This window comes from Penicillium cataractarum (genome assembly GCF_028827025.1).
Source record: "Penicillium cataractarum strain IBT 29864 chromosome Unknown utg000004l, whole genome shotgun sequence".
Taxonomy (NCBI): domain Eukaryota; kingdom Fungi; phylum Ascomycota; class Eurotiomycetes; order Eurotiales; family Aspergillaceae; genus Penicillium; species Penicillium cataractarum.
In genome coordinates, this window is record NW_026622740.1 from 901,139 (window position 1) to 923,935 (window position 22,797).

The following is a 22,797-nucleotide window of genomic DNA, read 5'->3' on the forward strand; positions in this document are numbered from 1 at the left end:
CCTATATTCAAATACAAATTCTCATATACATTCCCCCGTTCAAAGTCTTGGAGTAAATAAAGGATGGCAAATCACTCGACACCTGGATAATTAACCCATTCTGAGAAGTCCATGCCGCCTGGGCTGGGCATATGCTGCTCCACTGGGAAGAGACTGCCTCCGAACCCAGGGTCACCAAACAACTGTTCCGGGAACGGCATGAACCCTTGCTGCGGTTGCTGTTGATGGAAGGACTGTTGGTTGTTTTGTTGGTGCTGTGGGAGCCCAGACATGATAGTTGGCGATGGGCCAAGGAGTCGGTTGATAACCTCATAACAGCGGAGGGCGAGTTGATTGTGGCCAAGGGATGGGTGTGTCAAGAGGGCTTTGGTGGTCTCGACGTCTTGCAGCCATCTTGGGGCATCTGGATTTGAGGGGTCGGTCATAAGGAGGACAATGGGGATAAGGCCAGCCTGGAAAAGGAAGTAGCTGGAGAACAGAGTTAGCTAGCGATACGAGAGCTGCTGTCGAAAGCGGAATTTGGCAACTTACAGCATGTACCATGCTCCGATTCTGGTGCACATATAGTTGTCCATGTACTCAGAGATGGAAGAGATAGTGAGTCGTGCATTTTGGAGGCAGCGTAAGCGGCATTCCGTCTCACAGGGATCTTCATTGCCTCCTTCAGATGATGCAACGGATGATACGTCAGAGCCACCGCTGTGAGGACCCCAGCGACGAGCGGCCCAGCGGAGTAGGATTGGGCGGTAAATAAGAATCGTCAGATTCCAATTTCGCCATAGAAGTCGATTGCGAACGAGGGCGAGGTTGTCTGGATCCGGCTGTGTTGGATGCACGGCGAGAGGCTGCAGTGGATAGTGCATATAGGACGGCAGACCACTATACCACTCTTCCATGGGCTTTTGAAGACTCAAGGTTTCTTCGGGCGTGATACTAGGGCTAGAGATAAGGCGCTGATACACGCTGTTGGTAAGGAGGTGGAATTGGGCCTGTGCAATCAAGCCGGAATAGAGAGTGGGCCCGGGTGATTCAAGAGGTAATGTAGTTGTTTGTGGGGTCAAAGCCTGGAAAATGACATGTTAACTTGAAGGGCGTCTTATATTCCCGAATGGATGTACTCACGTCGTCATGAATATTCAAGACTTGTTTACAGTCCATGACACACTCTTCTGGAAGAAGAATTGGCCGACCAAAGGTTTTGGCAGCACCACTGTCAAAGATGAACACGCCCCACCATAGTCGACGACGGATTTCTCGCTGGAGAAGACTAATCTTCCAGCCTGGGAACTCCTTGTGTAAACCCAGACTCATAGCCATGCGGACAGCCAGACCCAAATAGTTCCAGCCAGTGTTAGGCTTGTTCCGCTTTTGAGCATAGTTGCTCAGCAATAACAATGCTTGGACTAAGGTCAGGTTTCCTGTTTCAAAGACAGATGCTTGCTGTAGACAGGCTCGGGCTTCCTGGTAGAAGGTCACGTCAAGGTCCGAGCTGTCATCTCCGATACTCCATGCACCAAGTGCTAAGATAGTATTGAGTAGGATTTGCCAAGCAGTACCATGAGGCCGTAGAGACGGCTCATTGAACTGCGCTCGGAAGGTGGGTTCGTGGACGAACGGGTAACTTGTATGGTAATTCAGGAAATAGGCATCAATGAACGCTTGTTCAATCAGGCCAGATGGAGCGCTCTCAAGGAGCTGTGCTTTGAGTGGTACGCCACCAGATCTTGATGCGCGAACCGGTATGTTCAAGTCAAATCCATGGTCAAAAAGCGCTCTCAGCGGAACGACACTGGACGAAGCTCCTGTTCAACTAGTCAGACTTTGGCCGCAAAAATCACAAGAACGGGCATTGACGAACCGAAATAACCGGCTCCTTCTGGCTTAATAGACAGCGCGGCCATTCCATCAGCGAGATCGCCCAGTACGAGCTCCTTCTCGGCCCAGTCGAAGCCATCTGCCTGCTGAGGTAGAGCCTCGGGTGCGGGCTCAGTCCGCTCTGCCTCGGGCTTGGCTGGGGTCGAATGTCTTGAAGACGATTTGGATGAGGGTGCTTTGGGAGCCTCTGGATTCTGCAAAAGAGATCGAAGAGTGGCATCTAGGTCACCTCCAGGGAACAGTCGGCCCAAGGCTGTTTCAAATGCATGCAAGCGGTCTTCAACATAGGTCAAGTGTCTGAAGTTTACTGTTAGCCTGCTATGTTTTGAATTCTTAGCATAGAAGGAAGATGCTTACTGCCGCGTCAACGGACTCCGGGTGACCTTCGGACTGTACTTGCACTCCTTGTTCAACTGCTGGCATTGCAAACAAACTGGCCTCTCCTTTGAGCACTAAAGCAAGAATGAGCACCAAGTTTATAGAGTACTAGGCCATTCTTTGGATCGAGACTTACCCTCGACTTCCGGAGTCGGCACTCATCGCACTATTTTCGTATTAGTATCTCCAGTGTCCAACCATGCGAGGCTTCTTCGTCTCTCCTCGGGAAGTAAAATACATACAGCGAACGAATGGGAATCACGAGTGCTTGCCATCTTTATCGATGCAAGTTGAATCGTTTAACTCGGTTTTTTAATGCGCTCTGATCATGACACAGCTCGGGAGTCATCTTTTCGAAATGGTCAGTAAAGTGAGTTCTGAATAATTGCGCATATCATGCATCAGAGTTGATCCTGCAGGCAGCGTGGAGGGGCAGATGTATAGCACAGCAGGCCGGCTTGGATGCATCAACTATAGATGCGGAGGGGCCGGAAGCGAGGCGAGGTATTTAAACAATAAGATGTGGATAACTCACGATCGGCGCTAGAGCAAACATTGATCAGCTAAGACCATCCAGACTCACGATGCGTTGGATGAGACGCCGCATTCAACGGTCCCCTCGATAGTGGGGAAATGCCGATCATGTGATGCGCTGAAAAAATCACAGTGTTGCCTCAGGCAGCAATTCGCTTTGGGCATCATCTCCGCGGAAGCCGTTGAATTGACTGGGCAGCGAGACTTTATTAGGTAACTGTCGATGATTGAAGATCATGATAAGCATTTTTTTTAGTTAATTTTGATCTACCTAATGGATGGTGGCGCAGCCTCACTCTAATGCCAATTATTTTGGGGGGACTTGTACGAAGCCTAGAAATTTAATGTCAGATGCTTAAGACCCAGATGTATATTTTGGCTACAGCGTAAGGTCAGATCTAGAATCTTACCAGGATGCATGAAATTGCTTCTTCAGATTATGTTCAAAATTTAAATACACACTATGCCATACACATTAAAATTACCATCTTCTATTCAATCAGGTAGAAATAGAACCAAAATTTGAGAACTCGAATCGTCAGGTCGACCAGCACATCAACACTTTGATATTCTTGGCACTGATGCGAAAGCGGGCCAATCACATCACCACTTCATTTTTTTCCACTTTACATCACCAGCACCACAACCTCAAGAAAGAGCAAGAAGAGAATCTCTATTCAGAAATCTGAATCTTCGAACTATCTAGGCCTGTATTCAAAAAGCTAGCCTTCTCAGAGATTGAGCAGGTCGAGGCGCAACCATGCCTTCTCAACCCCCACTACCGCCCCTCCTCACACCCTATCTATCAAACCAGCCCGAGTCTTCACTCACGCTGGTGTCTTCAATTTTGGGCGCAACTTCTAACTGGCTCATCCTGAGGTACCTGCATGCTGCACTGGGTACATCTTCAAGCTCTAATGTCTCTGTTGGATTCGATGAGCTCCCCAATGGTGCTAAGAGGAAAGTGGTGCTCGTGAGCTTCTTGCGAAGCTGGGAATTCTGGAGGGCAGAGGCAAAGCGATTGGTAAGTCAAGAAGGATGGGTAGCATTCAATCTAATGATTGTCATACCGTCGCATCTGATTGTCCCCAAGGGACATCCTACGTCAATTCAAGCCTCATGTAATACTGACAGCTCACCAGGGCCTGGATCTTGCACGCTTAGCAGACAAGCAACAGTTCGCCTTTGTGGATGGCCTGTCAGAGCTATTCACTACCCCTAGCATTACCTCTAGTGCACCGATGAACACAGGAAGCGCGGTGCGCACAACCCTTCCTATGCGATCTCATCCTGGCGCTGTGCCTGGTAGAGGACCACCCTCAGCGGTGACAGCTGAACGCCCTGGAAATGGAAGTCTTCCTCAGAGAGAGTCTGGCAGCACTAAGAAATTACATCTTACTGGGCATGGAATTGCCGCGCTGGATGCCATGGAAAAAGACATTATCTCTGAGATCAATCGACAGAAGAGTTCCATGACCGAGGGCGATGAGATACTGCTGGTTATTGATCAACCGGATTTCCTTCTGGCCGCTACTGGCGCAAGCATGGGCATTGGAGCCACTGAAATGGCGGAGTGGGTGACTGGATTACAGCAGGTATGGTGTTCAACTGATACGGCCAGCCTTGGTACGAGTACGAACTAACTGGTCTTATAGCATGTGCATGCAACTGTCTTGACCATGGCTGCGGATTCCCCATTGATACATAACGCGTCTACTACTGGGAACCAGCTATCTACGCCCATCGAGACAGAACATGCGGCATTTGCCATTGGCATGGCTCATAGAGCCCGGTCTGTGATGCAGCTCCGTACGCTCGAGACTGGTGCTGCAAGGGATGTGAGCGGGGTGCTCAGAATCAGTCGTGGCGGTGGCTGGACTGCCGAGACAGAGGACAACCTGGACGAAAGGGAGTTGCTGTACAATATCCAGAGAGATGGCGGAGTTCGAGTATTTGGGCGTGGCGAGTCATGAGCTGTTTCGATTGCGGGGTTCCCTATAATGGTTAATTATGGCTCTGGTAGAATCTAAAAATTGAACACCCGTGACGAAGACTTGGTTCTTTCCAGCCAAAACGACTGCCCGTTCAAGATAGACCCGGAAATAGAAGAGAGATATCTTCGCATTGTTTATCTGCCACGACATGGGGATATTCGCCAGTCATAAACGAGGAGAAAATAAAGGAAATTCATGCATGTTTTCCAAGACCGTAGCCTTGACTTTTATGCCGCTTTGTCCTCCTCGCACAACTTTTCATCCTCTCGAACCGTTTGCTGTCCCCGAGGCTATGTGCAAGTGACGCAACAAAGGACGAGATTGACGATCGTAACCACACCAACTCCATGAGAAAAAGCGATATTTTTTTTATTTCGGAATTGCCATTTGCATTTCGAGTAAATCTATCTCGCAATGCTAGGCCATGTCATGCCAGGATGTCCGACCCACCCCTCATTTCTTTTCCAGCCTCTCCGAGCAACGAAAACGCGACGCCGAATGGGAAAACATTGTTGATTTAGGAGCTCTGGGGGCCACGAGCGCCCTTGGGGGTACCGGTCTGGAAGCCGTTCGTGAAGCGGCGGTGGACGTCGCGGAGGGAGCGCAGGCGGCCGGAGCCGGTGGTCTTGCGGCGCTTGGCCTTCTCGCTCCAGTTGTCTGTTGTGTAAGAAAATTCCGTGTAAGCCTCTGATAACCAGCGTCGTATCCTCCACAGAGCCGTTCTGCATTCTAATCGCATGTTTCATCTGAGAGAAGGGGGAGTATGCGTACACTTGCGGGTCTTAGCAGCAGGGTAACCGCAGTTGGCGCAGGTCGACTTCTGGATGTGGAAGGACCGCTTGCCTGTCAAGTCGCAAAAGAATTCCGTCAGCAATTTGTTCGTAGATTACTGCATATCATCCACCTGTCGTTGTCCATCGGCAGTTCCAACTCGTATCAACCCTTTGTAGAGAAACGTTCAAACTTCGGACCGAACAGGTGGATCGAAAAGAATCGTGGGATTATGGGAAATACTAACCACAACGACGGCACAGAGTGTGAGTCTTGTTGTGGCGCTTGCCGAAGCTCGAAGTACCCTTGGCTGTTGGAAGTTGTTAGTCTTTGAACGGATTCGATGTTGCCGACGATTGCGCGGAGCGAGGATTCGATATTCGACGTACTCATTTTGAATTAGGGGAACTGCCAGAGACAATGGGATGTTAGTAAAATGAAGAAGGGGACGACGGTGGTGGTGTGAAAAGGGGGCAGCATGCGAGCGTACCTGGCAATTCCGTTGAAGGGCTGTTGTCGGGGTCGTCGTCGCTAGGCGTATCGAAACTTCCCACGAGTGGTGATGGTGTCGGCTAAGCGAAAGCTGTGGGCACGTCACGGGATCCAGGGCACAAGCCCTGACCGCGGTAACGTGACCAAAATCACATGACATCTACATGGCCCGTGCTGAACCAACACCACGTGATCATATATTATATGCCTGAGGCGCCACACACTAGACCCATCCAGACCACATTTAAGACCCATACTGTACATTTCCTCCATGCTGTTCCTTTATAACATGCAGTATCGGGAATTTGGACGAAAATGAAAGTAGCCAAAGATTTAGATCTACTACATCTTTTGTTAAGATCCAATCGTAGGAGAAATTGTAATGGGTTATCTCTTTTGTACAGATTGTTCATGCAATATCATGGAGGGGTATTATAAACTGAAACGCCCAGAAATGGAGAAGAAGAACGGAAAGCCCCTGTTGAATACTCTAATCAATATCCTTTCCGATAAAATTTGCCATCGGGTCCTCGGCAGCCAGCCTGCTTCGCTTGTATGACTCGAGCTCTTCCTCTGTGATGCCGGACTTGATCTCCTCCAAAGTCCGCTTTTTGCTGTTATTCGCCGTCGATTCTTGGACCTCATCCCGCTCGGACTCGCGGGTAACATTTAAGGGTTCTAAAGCATCGCCGGCGGCATCGCCATCTGTCTCTGCTAGCAGCAACATGTTGCCTTCTTGCCGGAAGGCTTCCTTGCCATCTTCGCCCGTGCAATAGCTGTTCTTTACGGTCGAGAAACAGCAAGCATAGCCCCACTTGAATTCATACCACCAACTGCCCCAAACCGACGTATGATTATTGACCATAATGTCTTCAGGGTACTTCGATTTCGTGGCCTTCTTGGGGGCGCCCTTGATGGCACCCGACTCATCGTATTCCACGAAGCGCTCATTCTCGACAACCATCGTGTCACGCAGTGGGGTGGCGCCTAGATGGTCGTTGCCTCCGTATTTGTCCAGGAGGGCCTTGCGCTGGGCTTGGCGTTTAGCCTCAGATTCCTCCTTCTCTTTCTTCCGGAGGAATTCTCCAGATGTTGGGTTTGCTTGCAAGTGGATCTGCGCCCTGCCTGCTTCTTGCGCATCCCAAGCATAGCGCTGAGCCTTTTCAAATTCGGCAGCATCGCCAGAAGCGCGAACAAAGTTTTCCTCTGCAACCAGCGCAGAAGCCTGATCCTCTTGAGCACCCATGTCCACCATTCGACGAGTCTTCGGATCATATTTGGCGGAATCAAGATCCAGGTTCAGAAGATATTTAGCGGTGTCTTCTCGGATGCGGAGGTTGCGCGTAGCAGTGCTCTGTTGTCTGCCCATGTCGGATTCTTCGGCGTAGCGAATATCCTCATCTTGCGCGTCGTCCCCGTCGTCCCCGTCTTGCAATTTCTGAAGATCGGCTCCCTCTTTTGCCGCTCGCTTCATTGACTCAAGCTCTTCGTATTCGTCAACGACCTGGCGATATTCACTGGCATCGTAGCCGTTCCAGCGGTCTCTCTTCGCGTCCCAACCCATATCCACCTTCTGAATGACCTCATCCGCCTGGATATCCTTGCCGGTCCACTTGGCACCCTGTTTCCTCGGTCGGCTGAGACACTCCTTTGTCTTGTGTGTCATTGAGCCGCAGTTTTCGCATGCACCTTTGCGATATTTGGTCGCAGCTGGTCCGGCGCGCTTTCCTCGGTCGTACCATTTTGACTGATCTTGCGCTTTCTTTTGTAGACGCTGATGTTCAAGGTAATCGTCGTTGGATTCGTCGTCGACATAGAAGGGCTTTTTCGAGATGAAGGACGGAATGTATTCGTTGCGCTCCTTGGACGCCACATCGGCTGGCTTTCGGGACGACATATTGCGGGAGAAGAGCGCAGTAAGTAGCTGCAAAGGTTCGAGCAAGAGTCCCGGGGATAATTTCTGACCAAGCACCCAAGCACTCTGAAGAAAGAAGAAAGGATGAGGCGAAGTTGACGGGAAGGCCAGGCCCGATGTAGTGATCGACGGAGCTGGGATTTACCCGCCCCCACGTGACCAGGCGTCCCACTCGCGCTCCGCTGGCGCGCGTTTGTCATGCTGGGGCATATCTCACGTCTCCAATAATTATCGGCGAGTCGCGCGAATCATCCAACGACGGAGTTGAATCCACATGGGAACACAACTGTTTGGCGCTTCTTCGCGCGATGTCGCTGACACTTCCTGGTGAAGCCATTTCAACCCGATGGAGCCCTTTCGCGTACGCCTTAACTGCATCGATCACTACCAAGCGACCGTGTCGGAACTGGACCCTCCTTTGCCCTTTCGGGATGGAGTCTCAGAGAAGGATTACAGGCCCAGAGTGCCTGTGATCCGAGTATTTGGAGCGACCGAAACTGGACAACGTATTTGTGTCCATGTACACGGAGCATTTCCATACCTGTACATCGAATACAATGGGTCGCTGGCGCCCGAAGCTGGTGTGTTAAGAACCGGATGAACCCGATGCGCGATTGGACTTTCTTTGCTAAACGAAAAAATCTCTGTAGTAAGCTCATCAATACGTACTCTCCACCTTTCGATCGATCACGCTCTGGCGGTTAGCTACCGCCGCAATGCCTATGATAGGAAGACCGCATATGTAGCGCACATTACCCTGGTTAAAGGGATTCCATTCTATGGATATCATGTCGGCTATCGAACCTTTTTCAAGATCTACCTGCTTAACCCATTCTATATCACGCGCTTAGCAGACCTGCTACATCAAGGAGCAGTGATGAAACGACCACTTCAGCCGTACGAGAGCCACCTGCAGTATGTCCCTCAATGGATGTGCGATTACAATTTGTATGGGTGTGGGTATATGAACTGCAGCAAAGTCAAGTTCCGAGCACCGGTGCCCGAGTATTTGGAACTCAACAATCTCCATCATCGCTGGCACGACCGTTCCATCAGCCCAGAAAGCATCCTCGATGACCCAGCTCTACAGAAACAGAGCCACTGCCCTTTGGAAGTCGACGTTTGCGTACAAGACATACTGAACAGATTTGATATCAAAGAACGTCCGTTGCATCACGACTTCACAGAGTTTCTAAGGCCGGCTGCGATCAACGAGCGCCTGGTTCCCAGTGTCGCCGGGCTTTGGCAGGATGAGACGAAGAGACGCAAGAAACAGATGGGGCTCACGGATCCCGACTGTACCCCTTTTGGCCCCGAAGACCTGGTCTCCATGTCGGCTGACCCACGAAATCAAGCCAAGGGAGGCTGGGTTCACGAAGAGGAATTTCGTGAACTGGTACTTCAAGTCGCGGCGGATGAAAGATCTGAAGATAGCGGGAGAGAGACAACCTTTGAATCGTTTCTGGGCCCCGATTCCGAGAAGGCGGATATTAAAACAGCTTTAACCAGTGTCCAAGATTTCTATCCGGATAGATTGCACGAGTCGACTTTGAACGATCGTCATCATGCACGGCAGGCTGTCGACGAAGTGAAGGGTGAAATTTCTGTTGATGAAGGCCTCGCATTATCTTCTCAGGCCGATGAAAACTATCCTTCAGAGCCGGAACTAGACCAGTCAAGGACTGATGAGGAAGGAGAGGAGGAATTCCAGGATCAGCCACATCCCTATGAGAATCCAGCCCTGGAGGAAAGCTTCTATGACGGTATTTTCGATGAATTTTCCGAGCCAAATGAGGCCCAACCAGAGCACGGACATCAGCCCAACGTGCCCTGTCTGCATCCGAATGAAACCTTTACCAAGGTACCCCCATCTTTCGAAATGGGCCTCAAAGCTGATATACAAGCGCAGCGCCAGCTTAATGAGAAGGCAAATGGTTCCAAACGCGCACATAACGAAACCACCTATGATGAAGCAGCACCACTAGTCAAGAAGCCGAGGTTCTGGACAGAGCCAGACGAGATCAATGCGCAGGAAAATGGCACAGAAGACGCCGATGATCTAGAGACCGCCAAAAGGGCTAATTGCCCCAGCCAGAATTTGGCGGCATCACAATCATCCGAGTCGAGGTCATCCTCATCCCAGAAGACAATTCGTCCATCAAAGGCGACTGCGCAAGTGCAGAATAGCAGACTAAATTTCCCCGTCGTCAAGGATCCAAATGATCCTATGACAATCCTACGCTTCAGCCAGGACGACGGGCATTCTTCATCAAAGAAAGACCAGGGCTGTCAGCCTATGCCGAGCTCGTTTCCTTCCGGATCGGCCACGAGTGCTACGCCGGGCGATGCTAGCGGATTGTCTTCCTCACTCCCCCGCTCATCTTGCACGGTGGGAAGATCCGTTATTGCACTCGATCCACACATCGCTGCTCTCAAGTCAACAATTCACGATTCGTTTGATTTCCAAAAAGACACTATTTTATGTCTTCCTAGATTCCCTGGCCCCGGAACCAACGAAGCAGTCTCAACCATGACCGATTTTGGCCGCCCTTCCGTCGTTTATCAGAAAGCATATTACAGTAATGAGGCTGATGTTCCGGAGAGACCGCGACAGTACGCTGGCCGAGAGTTTCGACTGGAAAGCGACACAATGCACTTTCTTCCTGAATTTGATCCATCAGGGAACATACCTGCTATGTTTGGCGAGCAGCAGCCTTCAACTCTCGTTGACCGAGAGAAACAAGAGAAAATTGATCAGCAACTGCGCGAATCGTGTACCGCCAGATTTTGGGAGTTTGCACCAGTGCCGCCCAGTCGTTCCGAGGTGGTCGACTGGTTTGAACAGATTGAGGCGTCATCACGCAAAGCCAGTGCCAACACCACCACCCCAGTCAAATCTAAATCTCGTCCCGTCAAGAATGTGGAAGCTTTGTCACAGATTGAAGGCCCGACACAACAGAACCCTTACGGCTTCAAGCACTCTCAGAAAGCGAAGAGCACTAGCGTGGAACATCAGACCCAGTACATGAGCACGATGAGCTTGGAGGTCCATGTGAACACTCGAGGGACGCTATCGGCCAATCCAGATGAGGATGAGATATCGTGCCTTTTCTGGTGTCTCCAATCTGAGGATGAGGACCTTGAGGTCAATAGCCATCTGCCAGGCGTTCATGTTGGGATGATCTACCAAGGCGAGGGAGATAGACCAGAAGCCAAGATTTCGAAAGCTCTCAGGATAGAGGTTGAGCATGAACCCACCGAACTTGACCTGATCAATCGACTTGTTGACATAGTTCGCTACCATGACCCGGATATCATCACGGGCTATGAAGTTCATAATGGCTCCTGGGGATACGTGATTGAGCGAGCCCGGAAGAAATATGACTTTGATCTATGCGCGGAATTATCTCGAGTCAAGTCGCAGTCGAAGTCGAAATTCGGCAAAGAGGATGATCGCTGGGGATTTGAACATGCCTCGTCGATCCAAATGACAGGCCGACATATGATCAATATCTGGCGTGCAATGAGAGGCGAGCTAAACCTCTTGCAGTATACTATGGAGAATGTTGTTTTTCATCTCCTGCAACGCCGAATCCCCCACTACTCCGCCAAGGACCTCACGCAGTGGTACCAAAGTGGCAAGCCCCGAAACATGCTCAAAGTTGTGGAGTATTTCACGTCGCGAGTGCAAATGAACCTGGAGATCATCGAGGCCAATGAGTTAATTCCCCGAACCAGCGAGCAGGCGCGATTACTGGGAATTGACTTCTACTCTGTCTTTGCCCGCGGATCCCAATTCAAGGTCGAGTCTTTGATGTTCAGAATTGCTAAGCCCGAGAACTTCTTGCTTGTCTCCCCAAGCAGGAAACAAGTTGGACAGCAAAATGCCCTCGAGTGTTTGCCTCTGGTCATGGAGCCGCAGAGCGACTTCTATACAAGTCCTCTTCTGGTTCTCGACTTCCAGTCGCTCTACCCTAGCGTGATGATTGCGTATAACTACTGCTACTCGACCTTTCTTGGCCGAGCTGTTCAGTGGCGTGGCAGGGATAAAATGGGGTTCCTAGACTACAAGCGCGAACCACGACTACTAGAGCTCCTGAAGGACAAAATCAACATCGCACCGAATGGTATGATATATGCGAAGCAAGAAGTCCGCCAGTCACTGCTTGCCAAGATGCTCACGGAAATTCTTGAAACTCGTGTGATGGTCAAGACTGGAATGAAGGCCGACAAAGACGACAAGGTCTTGCAACGGCTGCTCAATAATCGACAGTTGGCTCTAAAGCTAATTGCCAATGTGACTTACGGATACACATCTGCATCATTCTCTGGTCGGATGCCCTGCTCCGAGATCGCAGACAGCATCGTACAATCTGGGCGAGAGACCTTGGAAAAAGCAATTGCGTTCATTCATTCTGTCGAGAGATGGGGGGCCGAGGTTGTCTACGGAGACACCGACAGTCTGTTTGTATATCTCAAGGGCCGCACACGAGATCAGGCCTTTGACATTGGCGAAGAGGTTGCACAAGCAGTGACGGACATGAACCCGCGCCCCATCAAACTCAAATTCGAGAAAGTCTACCACCCCTGCGTTCTTCTAGCTAAAAAGCGTTATGTCGGGTTCAAATACGAACATCGCAAACAAGCCGAGCCCGAGTTCGATGCCAAAGGTATCGAGACTGTGCGACGTGATGGAACGCCTGCGGAGCAGAAAATCGAAGAGAAGGCTCTCAAGCTTCTTTTCCGGACTGCAGACCTCAGTCAAGTGAAGTCTTACTTCCAACGACAATGCAGCAAAATTATGCAGGGCCGTGTCTCAATTCAAGATTTTTGTTTCGCTCGGGAGGTCCGGCTGGGTACCTACAGTGAACGCGGCACTCTCCCCGCTGGGGCGATGGTCAGTACCAAGCGCATGTTGGAGGACCCTCGCCTCGAGCCGCAGTACGGTGAACGCGTCCCGTACGTAGTCGTTACAGGAGCACCTGGATCGAGACTTATCGACCGATGTGTGGCGCCAGAGACACTTCTCCACGACGCTCAGCTTGACCTTGATGCCGAATACTACATTACTAAGAACCTCATCCCGCCTCTCGAGCGAATATTCAACCTTGTCGGTGCCAATGTGCGGCAATGGTATGACGAAATGCCCAAGGTGCAACGAATTCGCCGAGTTGACGCATCGTCAACTTCAGCCCTATCTCGCTCGAATCGGGAATTTGCAATTTCGAAGAAGACTCTGGAATCTTACATGCGATCCTCTTCCTGCATTATCTGCCGAGCTAAGTTATCAGATGCCGCTGTACCTGTATGCTCCGAATGTTTGCAGCAGCCGCATCTCGCTCTTCTCAATGTGGCTTCTCAGCTGCAGCGGGCCGAAAAGCGCGTCCTCGACTTGGAGGCTGTGTGTCGGTCCTGTATGGGTGTTGCACCGGGGGACACCATTGCGTGCGATAGCATGGATTGTCCTGTTTTCTACTCTAGAACTAGAGATGCAGCTAGTTTGCGGCATACAAAGGCAGTGTTAGAACCTGTGATGGAACTACTGGAGAAGAAAGGCGATGCAGGTTTGGATTGGTGATAGGAAGGTCGTCTACAGCAATGAAGAATTTTCTCACCGAGTCTGATTAATAGTTCAATTTCGTTGGTTCTAAGAGGCACTTAGTTCTTCTGGCAAGAACATGAATATCAAATTTGCTTCAATCTTAATGAATACATGACGAGGATCAGAACCTGCTGGCAAACGGAAGACTTGAAAAATATTGAAAATAGTGTCTCAGCAAATTCTTTCCTTTCCCTGGTATTTCATCCTGAAATTGACGTCGAGAAGTTGATGGGATCACCAGTCGTCTTCATCGTCAGCATCGTAATCGTTCCCTATCAATGCAATCAACTCGTCAATTGCAGAAGGCTTCACATCGCCTTCTTTCTCAACGATGTGGAGGTCTCCATCATGCCCATCGTCATCCTCATCGGTAGCTTCCTTGGTAGCCCCCTCAACATCTTCCTTGATATCCTCTGGATGCAGATTGGGCAGCACGGGGTATTTGTCGATGGTGGAGGCTTTGCCATCCTTCGCGGTCACGAAATCTCGGTCCATGTCTTCATCCGGTTTCTGTTCTTCTCTGTGGACCGAAGAACCACCTCTTGATGTCTCTTGGTAGAGATCTCTCTCATAGAGGTCGTGATCACCGAAATAACCTGGCTCACGGCGTCCAAGATCTTCCCCTGTCTCTGATGGTAGTCCTGTACCAGCTTCATTTGTCCTGTGCTTGGCCGTCAGCTCAGACTTTCCATCTCGGCCAACCATCTCCACGACCTCGGCGTGTGTGAAGATTTTGGACGAGCCCTTTTTGGCATCGAAGGCTTGAGCTTCAGCCACCGCATTCTGCAACTCATCGACGGGGGTGGTGACAATTTTAGAGAGGACTCTGTAGAAAACCCAGGGGAAACTGATGAGAGGGAGTCTGCTGATCTCAATTTCACGCTCGTCAGGCAGCCCCTCGATTTCATCTTGGTCATCATAAGCACTTTCACCTTGCAGAATGGCAAGTGTATCCTGGACTTCTTGATGAGTGATGCGATACATGGCGACTGCCAAAGGCGCAACATGCCCAAAGTCTCGCTTGCCTCCGAGATGCTTGTAGCACTGGTCTTGGATGCTTGATTGAAGGCCATTCGCAACCTTGCCCAGGTCCTCGTGCAGTTTATAATCCCTACACATGGAATTGTGCTTGAGAACGAATGTTGACCAGACCTCAAATTCGGTTTGAATACCATACTGTGCCATGATCCGCCGCATTGACGTGTCGTAGTTCACCTTTAACTCGCTGGCAAAATGCTCAAATCTCTTGCTTTCTTCCATAAGGCTGCATTCGAGAATCCGGGCGTCGAAGGGGTTGCTCAATTTCGGCGAGAAATCCTCAGTCTTGACGGCATCATACAGTTTGCCCAGGATTCTCCTGGAATGATAGGTCTTCTTGTTCTTTTTGTCCATGAAATGTGGCCAGGTGTGTGGCTGGAGAGACCTCTCCATGACAGCAGGGATTCCTGTCTTGTTGTAATCCACAGCATCTGAGTGCAACTGCGCAAGGCGGATGCACTTCGGTTCGGATACGCCGTCTTCAAGCTTGTCCCCATGTGCCATATGAGCGTGAGCAATTCGTGGCAAGCTGTCATTCTTCATGTACGTGACATAAAACGAAGTAATATCGTTGATAGTCACATCACGGTCCAGATCTGGAGCCCGGCGGCTGACATAGTTCAAAGGATTCACAGACCAGTCCTGAGGAATCAGGTCCTGGTCCCAGATGACTAGATAGTCATCACCATCAAGATCACCTCCAGAGCACATGCTCGTGACATCGCGATCACCGGTTTGTGGGAACACGACCACATCGACCAAGTGTCTGAGTGCCTCGCAATCAACGGCGTGCACAACACGAATGTCGCCTACATGCAATGATGGGTTGCGAGCGACGATGCATACACCCTGGATAACCCTGGGGCGGACACCCTTCTCCACACTGCTGATCTGGACAAAGATCTCTGGGAGTGCTGCTATCCTCTTCTTCTTCCTGGCCATACCTTTATGTGGCACTTGGTGCTCGAAGTGACCCTTGAGAGTTCCTGTTTCATCGAGAACACCCAGAAGTGATGCACCCTTCTCAACCAAAATTTTCGCTTTTTCCTTGAGATATTTCTGGTGCCAGGATTTCCACAGAGCGAGCAGGGAACTGACAAAAGGCTCATTTGTCCTTCGGAACCCAGCCGACACCATTTCCGCTAATGCTAGCGTCTTCCGGTTAGGATCGATAAACTTCTCAAGCAATTCAATTGCCTGCCTGTCACTACCCATGGCATATCTGATGCTCTCTAGCATGGTATTGAGCCTATCGAGAAAGACTTGGCCTCGAATGCGCAGCGCTGATAGAACCAAGATCAGTTGGCGATTGAGAGTCGCAGCAGAGAACTGCGACCATCGAATAATCTCCAGTCGCTTATGTTCGGCTTCAAACTTGATTTGACTTGGACGAATGTGCACGTCGTAAGCGATTGGGTCGGATGAAACTGTCAACATGCCCTTGCACCCACCCAGCCGAAACTGGTAAGCTGAAGGAGGCTCGCCATAGGGATCAGAGATTCCCATTTCCGCCGAGAGTACTCTAGTCGTGAATTTCGAGATCTTTCCAATGCCATCAGAGAAGCAATACCCATTGCGGTTTATGTCAGGAATTTGTTTGACGGTGACCATACATCCAGCAAGAGCACGTGTTGTTGAGAAACATTGACCCAACCGTGCAGCATATCGTGCGACATTACGGATGTGATTGAATTGACCCATCCAGGCACGAATATGAGCAGCTGTGAGATTGGCAGTTGGAGCGAAGAAATAAGCACCGTGCTCACGGAATTGAGAGTTACCAAAGGCCAAAAACTCATAGTGACGGTCGCCGATGATGATACCGTTTGTCAAGGTTCTCTTAACCCGAGCGAAGAGCTCGTCATTGGACTTGAATGCATTTGAATAAATGCGACCGTGAGTCTTTTCGTCCGTGAACCGAACGCGGAGAAAGCGATCAAGGTACTCCTGGTAGTTACGTGTCACCCGATTCGAGGTGTCGATGGTGGGAGTGTTGTAGTGAACAGTCGTTGGCGTGATCCGCGCGGTGCGCATGAAGCAGCAGTAAGTAGGAATCATGGAGTCAGAGATACCTTTCGGATAGCGGATCTTGAAAATCTCCATTGGGTCGAGATACTGCTCTTTGTTCGTGGCAACGTGCTCTAGGAGTCTTACAGCTGAAGCAGCTCCCAGTCCCTCGAGACTCAGAACGAATTTACGCGACATCGTGAACTCAGAGAGATACCCATGAGAAAGACAGACTTCCAGTTGGTACCGAACATTGAATGGAAGGTAGATATAATCGGTATGAGCCATTTCTTCCAGGGTTGAACGGAACTGTGTTTTGGAGTCGACCACGTCAATCCAGCGCCAGACAGGGTCAGGGCGCTCCGTTATGGTTCTGAAATGTTTTCCATTCTTGATGAAGATATTGTGGTCTTTCAACATCTCAATGAAGAGCTTGTAGTCTTGCTCGAGGAGGCTTCTGGTGGAGAACGTAAACTTGAAAACGTTCCATCTGCCTAAGAGGAGCACGAGAAGTCAATAACTAAAGAGCTAGATCACGGAATCAGTAGAAGAAAACCTACCGAGATCGACAATTTGACCTGATCTGCGTAGATTGGTTTTGGCCTGGACGTGAGCCCCGATGTTGTGGGCAATGCATGTTTGACGCTGCCACAAATCCGTGTCTCGCCAGCTGGTATTAGTACTAAAAGTATCCAGAATATTCGTGGACTGTCGATGATAGATTGGGGGAGAGTCCAGGATAATGATGAGAGACACTTCATCAGAGTCTGACTCATGAGTCTCCCACACTTGCGCGAGCTGGAGGAAGGGGATCTTCAACCTGAAGGTGGACGGACTGACTTCCGGTGCGCCAGAGACAAACGGTCGAGTTTCATGTACGGTCACGCTGAAGTAGGCATGTAATACCTTTGATCGAACATCCACCACCACCTTAGTATTTGCCTCCTGGTGGAAAGTGCGCATCGCGCATGTGGTGGATTCGTCCAGGAGGACCCCAACATCAAACCTCTTGCATGGCAGCTCTTGCTGCAATTTTGGAATCAGTCAGTGCTCTAATTATGCCAAACGTCAAGCAAGAGATATTTAGATCAACCTACACATTCCCTGGGATACAGTGCATCCTCGCGGCTTGGACTTCTCAGGAAATGACTTGGTGGGCTGAGATCCAGTGCCACGACCAGAGTGGCGATGCGCCTGCTGGGCAGACGGATATCATAAATCCCACTTCGCCAGAAGGAATCTGCTGGAGGAGGTCTAGTTTAGAGTCCAATTTATTAGCATAGAATATCTTTAAGATACATAAGGACAAGGAATAACGAGGGCAAAATGAATTTAAGCGCCTTGAAGAATGAGAACAAACCTGAAACGGATCCGGCCTTTTGAGCCTTGGTTTCCATGGCGGTCATCGAAGATATCGATGGAACAGATATTTCCTTCCTTCGAAAAGGCTTGCCATAGGACTTGGGTATTTGCTTCTTCAGGTACCCGAGATATATTGACACCAATGGTCTCCCACTGCTTCCAGGGCAGCCAATGGACCTGCGGCGTGGACGTAGGTGAAAGGCTGGTCGATCCAGACGAAGTCGACATCGTGGGAAATGTAATGATATGAAGAGAATGGGAGAGGGAAGAAGGAGGAGAAGTTTGAGAAGAGGAGAAAAATGGAGGAAGAAGATACGTTGTACTTGCTTAAGCAGCAAATAAAGGAAATTGACGTTAGGGTTGTTCCTCTTGCAAGGATTGCTTTCTGTAGATGAGACCCAGTGAAGTTTGTAGAGTAGATATTCTGGTAGCCCTGCTGGATGTAGCACCAAGTGAGCTGCCTTTGTCGTGTGTAAGAAAGAGAATCAGTAGTAACGATGAAAGATTAGAGAGAGATATAGGCCTGCGTCCTTATCATTCTTCGAAGTCCTGGGAAAAGAGCCGTGTGTGGTTTCCTGACCCCAATGTGACGTCAAGAAGAGAATAGGAATCTCCAGGATTAAAGATGGCCTAGGGCTAGAGGGATATTGGTTGTTCAATTAGCATAGCAACTACATAGGGCCGTCTGCCAGCTAGAAGAAGGATACCTATAGATATGCTACGAACATGGCGATGACGGCCTTCTTGAAAAAAAATACAAGGTCATAAGTACGTGGTGATACTACCTAACTGAATTCAAATTGAGGGCAAAACAAAGGCCAACAAACAATAGAAGTGACGTGGTATCAATAAGAAAAGTGCAAGAATTATTGGAATCCCCACTGCACATGTAGGAACCTGGGTATCAACTAATTATTTGACGCAGAAAAAGCCGTACTGGTAAAAATAAAGTCCTTCGAGAACTCCAGATCCATGTCCAAATCCAGATCCTGCAGTCGATTTTCACCCATGTTACTAGGCGAAGCAGCAGCAGCAGTATCATACTGACTGCCCTTAGAACCAGGACTTACTTGTGATTTAACGGGACTATTAGTGCCAGCGTCAATCAAAGGCTGCCTGGGGCATGTTTTGGGGACATTTGCCTTGCTCATTGAGCTGCCGACTGCAGGGGTCTTCGGGACGGGTGCTTGCAAAGGGTGCATTGAGCGACCGTTACCCTTGGGGCGTTTTGGTGTTGGACCCTGCAGATTGGATGCCAGAGATTCAAAAGACTCTGCAAAATGTATATCATCATCGTCGTCGTAATATGTGGTTGACTGTCGGCGGCTAGGAGTCGGGGCGATATCGGGGTCTCTGCTGCGTTGAGGCTTGCTGGAGCTCTTGTCAGTTGTTTTTGCAGAGAAGCCCATTACATTCATGAGCCGGCCGATATGTTGCTGGGCTTCTGAAAACTCCCTAGCCTTCGCTGCTCTCTCATCACGGAGGGATTGGATCTAAGGAAGAATGTTAGAAATTGAAGGAACGAACCAACGAGGTCTTTGGGGATGACTGCTGACCTTTTTCTCCAACTGGTGGATGCGCTTATCCTTAGACTGTAGTTCTTTGGACGCATCGCTTGCGGCTCTTTGCATGGCTTCCTGTAGAAGCTCGTTCCCTTCCTTTTGTTTTGTCACCTGCAACTCTTTGTTAGAAAACTCTCTCCCTCTGAATAGTAGACTAATAGACTAAAGTGACATACTTCAGAAGCAATTTTGGCAATTTCTGTTTCCCTGTCATGATTCAGGCTTATTATATCGGCCTTTGCTTGTTCCTCAGCTTCTTGCAATTTCGAGTAGAGCTGTTCAATTTCCCGAGTTTGATCTTCCACCTGTAAAATGGTTAGCGACTATGATAGACGGAATGTATGACAAGGACAAGGACACGGATTATTGAGCCATTGAAGGCCAACTTACCATTGTTTGAGCAGTGCCAAGCTCCACCTGCAGACCATTATTTGCTTCTAGCAGACGTTTGACTTCATCTTCTTTTTGGCTGCACAGTGATGACTTTGCTTCCAACAGATTCCTCAATTCAGCAATTTCATGCCCCAAGGCTTCCGTTGCTTCGGCAGAGGTAGCCCTCTCATGAGAGGATGTCTGCACTACCTGCTCGAGGTGTTCCTTCTGTGACTTGAGCTGTCGTACTGACTCCTGTAGCTCCTCTAGTTGATCATCCTTCTCGGTAGATGTCGCAATCAACTCGAGTTCTCTGCTCCGAGCCCGGTCTTGCTCAACTCGGAATGCATCTTCTGCGCGATTCTGTTGCTCACTCAATTCTTGCCGAGCCAACTCAAGCGCTTCCGACAGTTCTTCGGCACGTGTGCTTGCGATGCCAGCATGTTCTTCAAGTCTGGCCAGGTCTTGTTGGAGAGTGACAATATCCTGTGTGGATTGGTCCAGTTGTTTGGTCAAGTCCTCGTTTCGCTGTTGCAACTTCTCGGCTTCATATTTTTGTCTGTCCCGCTCTTCCTCGGCGGACCGTACAGGGCCTTCAATGTCGTAACAGCGATTTTCGAGATCAAAGCAAATGTCCTCGACCTTCTTCATAATGGCACTGTGAGATGCCTCGGCATTTTGCATATGCATTTCAGTAATACTAGCGCGCCAATCTCGGATCGGCTGGCGCTTTGTAGTGAAATCCTGCCTGTTGCGCAGATACAGCGAGCTGCGGAAGGCGTCGTGCTCAGATTGCGCGAAAGTACAGCTGGTAGGGCCGAGCGACTTGGCAGTCCGCTGTAGGAGGGATTTAATTATAGCAATGTCAGCTGCATCCCCATTATGTGACAGAGCTGCAACGAAGTAAATCTCGAATAGACTGAGCAAGACCTTATTCTGCAAGCCGCTGTAGGCACAGTGGCAGATCTGTGAGTCCTGGCATTGCAATTGAGCAGGGACTACAGGATACTTTCCGAAAAGGCCAGCTATGGTATGTTTGGTAGAAGCCGAGTTCAACAAGGACGTAATGATAGGTCGGGACAGATTGGCCTGGAATCCAGTGAGCAGGATATCTGAAACATGGAGATTGACCATGGAATCGCGACCAACGCCCTCCTCTTTCAGAGCGTCCGCGGTGAAACGTAGAAGTTCATACACGACAGACTCGTCGTAGCCCTGATACACGTTGAGTAAAAAGATTTTTACGTCATTTCGGGATATACTCACCACCAATGAATCTGTTAGGCGTGAGACAAGCTCAGGTGACATGGCTCCCAAGATTGCTCTGCTGTCCTTGGAGACAAGCAGGCGGAGGCCCAGATCCCCGATATGAGATGGCAAGGCTTTCAAGGGCTGCAGAGAAAGCAAAAAGGTTACGCCCTAATAATCGGGGACACGAGAGTGGGTCAGCTAATAATTAGAGAGGAAGCCGGAGGAGATGCCCTTACCATAACCTGTACCTCTCTATGTAGATTCTCCCTGGCTACCTTCTCGCATAGCTTAGCAATCTTGGAAGAGCTTCCCGACAGCCATGACTGCTTCTGATCTGGCTCAACAGCATCGGCGATGGAGATTGCAAGACGAATACTTTCAGCAGCTTGAGCCGGGGTGAGATTATTGCAGTTCGAGGAACAAGCCAGGATGACTCGCAGAACGACTAGATCTAATGTCTTCATGCCCCGTTTTGGGCCAAAGAAATGCTGGATGTTGAGAAGCCAAGACGGAGTGCCTATTCCATGATGCTGGGCAAGTTGTTTTCGGTGGGTCATTGATATCTGCGCGAAAGTTGCCAAACCCAAGAGGTTTCCCATGTGGTCGTCCAGATTGCGCAGTGTCTTAGTTAACTCCAGCTGCAGGTTCGATAAGACCTCTGTTGGGACCTCGTAGATGAAGTTGGGCGATCTTTGAAGCCCAGTCATCAAGGCATGCAAGGGTGCTATGGTCTCAGCCCCGGGGTTAGCGGCCACGGTAGATACTAGCTTCGTGATAAAGTCGGCGAGTCGAGCAGGGAGCACAAAGCCCAACGTAAGAGGCGAAGAGAGCAATGCAATGCATGCTAGATGATACTGTGTGGGTGGTCAGTCAATAGATCTAGTGGATCTTCCACTGATATCGCTGTATAGGATCCACCTACCTCAGATGCTCCGGCAACGAGAGCTTGCTCCAGGAACGCATCCAAAAGAACCGACCGGCGATCTAACAAGACGTCTCTGAAAGTGGTAATATGTGCTAACCTATTGTTACCACTGGCCATCCTCCAGATGGAGCAGAATCGAGCTACTCACCAAAAGCCGCGAGCAGTGGGAGCGCGACACGCGATCGAGACAGGCTTTCTGAGAGCACGTCGGCTAACAGGTTCACTTGGCAGGGTTTGTGGAGAGCCCAAAACTGCAAAGTTGAAGAAGAGCTGGTCTGGACCAGACTGTACAAATCCTATTCATGGCTGTTAACTATCGCTGTCTTCTCTCTCGGGAACATTGCACATGTTACCTGGAGGGAGGGGATATAAGGGGCTGTCACGACGCGTTCAACCTCGCGCGTGAGGCGAGTAATTTCCTCAGCTATCATGACGACTTGCCATTCGAGGAGGTCGAATTTTGGTGCGATCGTTGTCGTCTTCGTCCACCATCACCATGGTCGAGAATTGTGTTGTCGTCGTTGCCCCCTCAACGGGCGGTGATATACTTTGACCAATGAGAATCGCCGCTCAGGTCTACAGTATCGGGAAATCTACGATGCTCTTCCATCTTACTAATTTATGAAGAAATTCTATGACTAGGAATAAATTGCTAACTCTAATTATTGAGGTGATAAATGTAGTTCATGAATCAAAGAGGGCAAATACTAGCTCATGGC

At 49.8% G+C, this 22,797-nt stretch overlaps 7 protein-coding genes across 7 annotated transcripts; 2 read left to right on the plus strand and 5 right to left on the minus strand.

Annotated features, from left to right (window-relative positions):
* Positions 1-71: 71 nt before the first annotated feature.
* N7496_004866 (putative C6 transcription factor (Gal4)) lies at positions 72-2,528 on the minus strand (the record flags this gene model as incomplete). Its single annotated transcript, XM_056697795.1, has 7 exons — positions 72-468; positions 532-1,064; positions 1,123-1,802; positions 1,859-2,172; positions 2,233-2,327; positions 2,390-2,419; positions 2,496-2,528. The coding sequence occupies 7 exons, from the start codon at positions 2,526-2,528 to the stop codon at positions 72-74; spliced, it is 2,082 nt and encodes a 693-aa protein (XP_056556320.1).
* Positions 2,529-3,547: 1,019 nt separating this feature from the next.
* On the plus strand, positions 3,548-4,760 carry N7496_004867 (uncharacterized protein; the record flags this gene model as incomplete). The annotated part of the gene is made up of 3 exons (XM_056697796.1): positions 3,548-3,811; positions 3,930-4,382; positions 4,443-4,760. The coding sequence occupies 3 exons, from the start codon at positions 3,548-3,550 to the stop codon at positions 4,758-4,760; spliced, it is 1,035 nt and encodes a 344-aa protein (XP_056556321.1).
* A 538-nt stretch (positions 4,761-5,298) lies between these two features.
* On the minus strand, positions 5,299-5,945 carry N7496_004868 (60S ribosomal protein eL37; the record flags this gene model as incomplete). Its single annotated transcript, XM_056697797.1, has 4 exons — positions 5,299-5,438; positions 5,553-5,624; positions 5,800-5,862; positions 5,942-5,945. The coding sequence occupies 4 exons, from the start codon at positions 5,943-5,945 to the stop codon at positions 5,299-5,301; spliced, it is 279 nt and encodes a 92-aa protein (XP_056556322.1).
* Positions 5,946-6,534: 589 nt separating this feature from the next.
* On the minus strand, positions 6,535-7,941 carry slu7 (mRNA splicing protein SLU7; the record flags this gene model as incomplete). The annotated part of the gene is made up of 1 exon (XM_056697798.1): positions 6,535-7,941. One exon carries the CDS (start codon positions 7,939-7,941, stop codon positions 6,535-6,537), a length of 1,407 nt encoding a protein of 468 aa, XP_056556323.1.
* A 364-nt stretch (positions 7,942-8,305) lies between these two features.
* N7496_004870 (DNA-directed DNA polymerase zeta catalytic subunit REV3) lies at positions 8,306-13,537 on the plus strand (the record flags this gene model as incomplete). The annotated part of the gene is made up of 2 exons (XM_056697799.1): positions 8,306-8,540; positions 8,610-13,537. The coding sequence occupies 2 exons, from the start codon at positions 8,306-8,308 to the stop codon at positions 13,535-13,537; spliced, it is 5,163 nt and encodes a 1,720-aa protein (XP_056556324.1).
* Positions 13,538-13,795: 258 nt separating this feature from the next.
* N7496_004871 (uncharacterized protein) lies at positions 13,796-18,196 on the minus strand (the record flags this gene model as incomplete). The annotated part of the gene is made up of 4 exons (XM_056697800.1): positions 13,796-17,100; positions 17,167-17,632; positions 17,704-17,860; positions 17,967-18,196. 4 exons carry the CDS (start codon positions 18,194-18,196, stop codon positions 13,796-13,798), a joined length of 4,158 nt encoding a protein of 1,385 aa, XP_056556325.1.
* A 680-nt stretch (positions 18,197-18,876) lies between these two features.
* On the minus strand, positions 18,877-22,509 carry N7496_004872 (uncharacterized protein; the record flags this gene model as incomplete). Its single annotated transcript, XM_056697801.1, has 9 exons — positions 18,877-19,461; positions 19,525-19,641; positions 19,707-19,835; positions 19,921-21,117; positions 21,169-21,321; positions 21,390-22,007; positions 22,076-22,170; positions 22,227-22,374; positions 22,432-22,509. The coding sequence occupies 9 exons, from the start codon at positions 22,507-22,509 to the stop codon at positions 18,877-18,879; spliced, it is 3,120 nt and encodes a 1,039-aa protein (XP_056556326.1).
* Between the last annotated feature and the right edge of the window lie 288 nt (positions 22,510-22,797).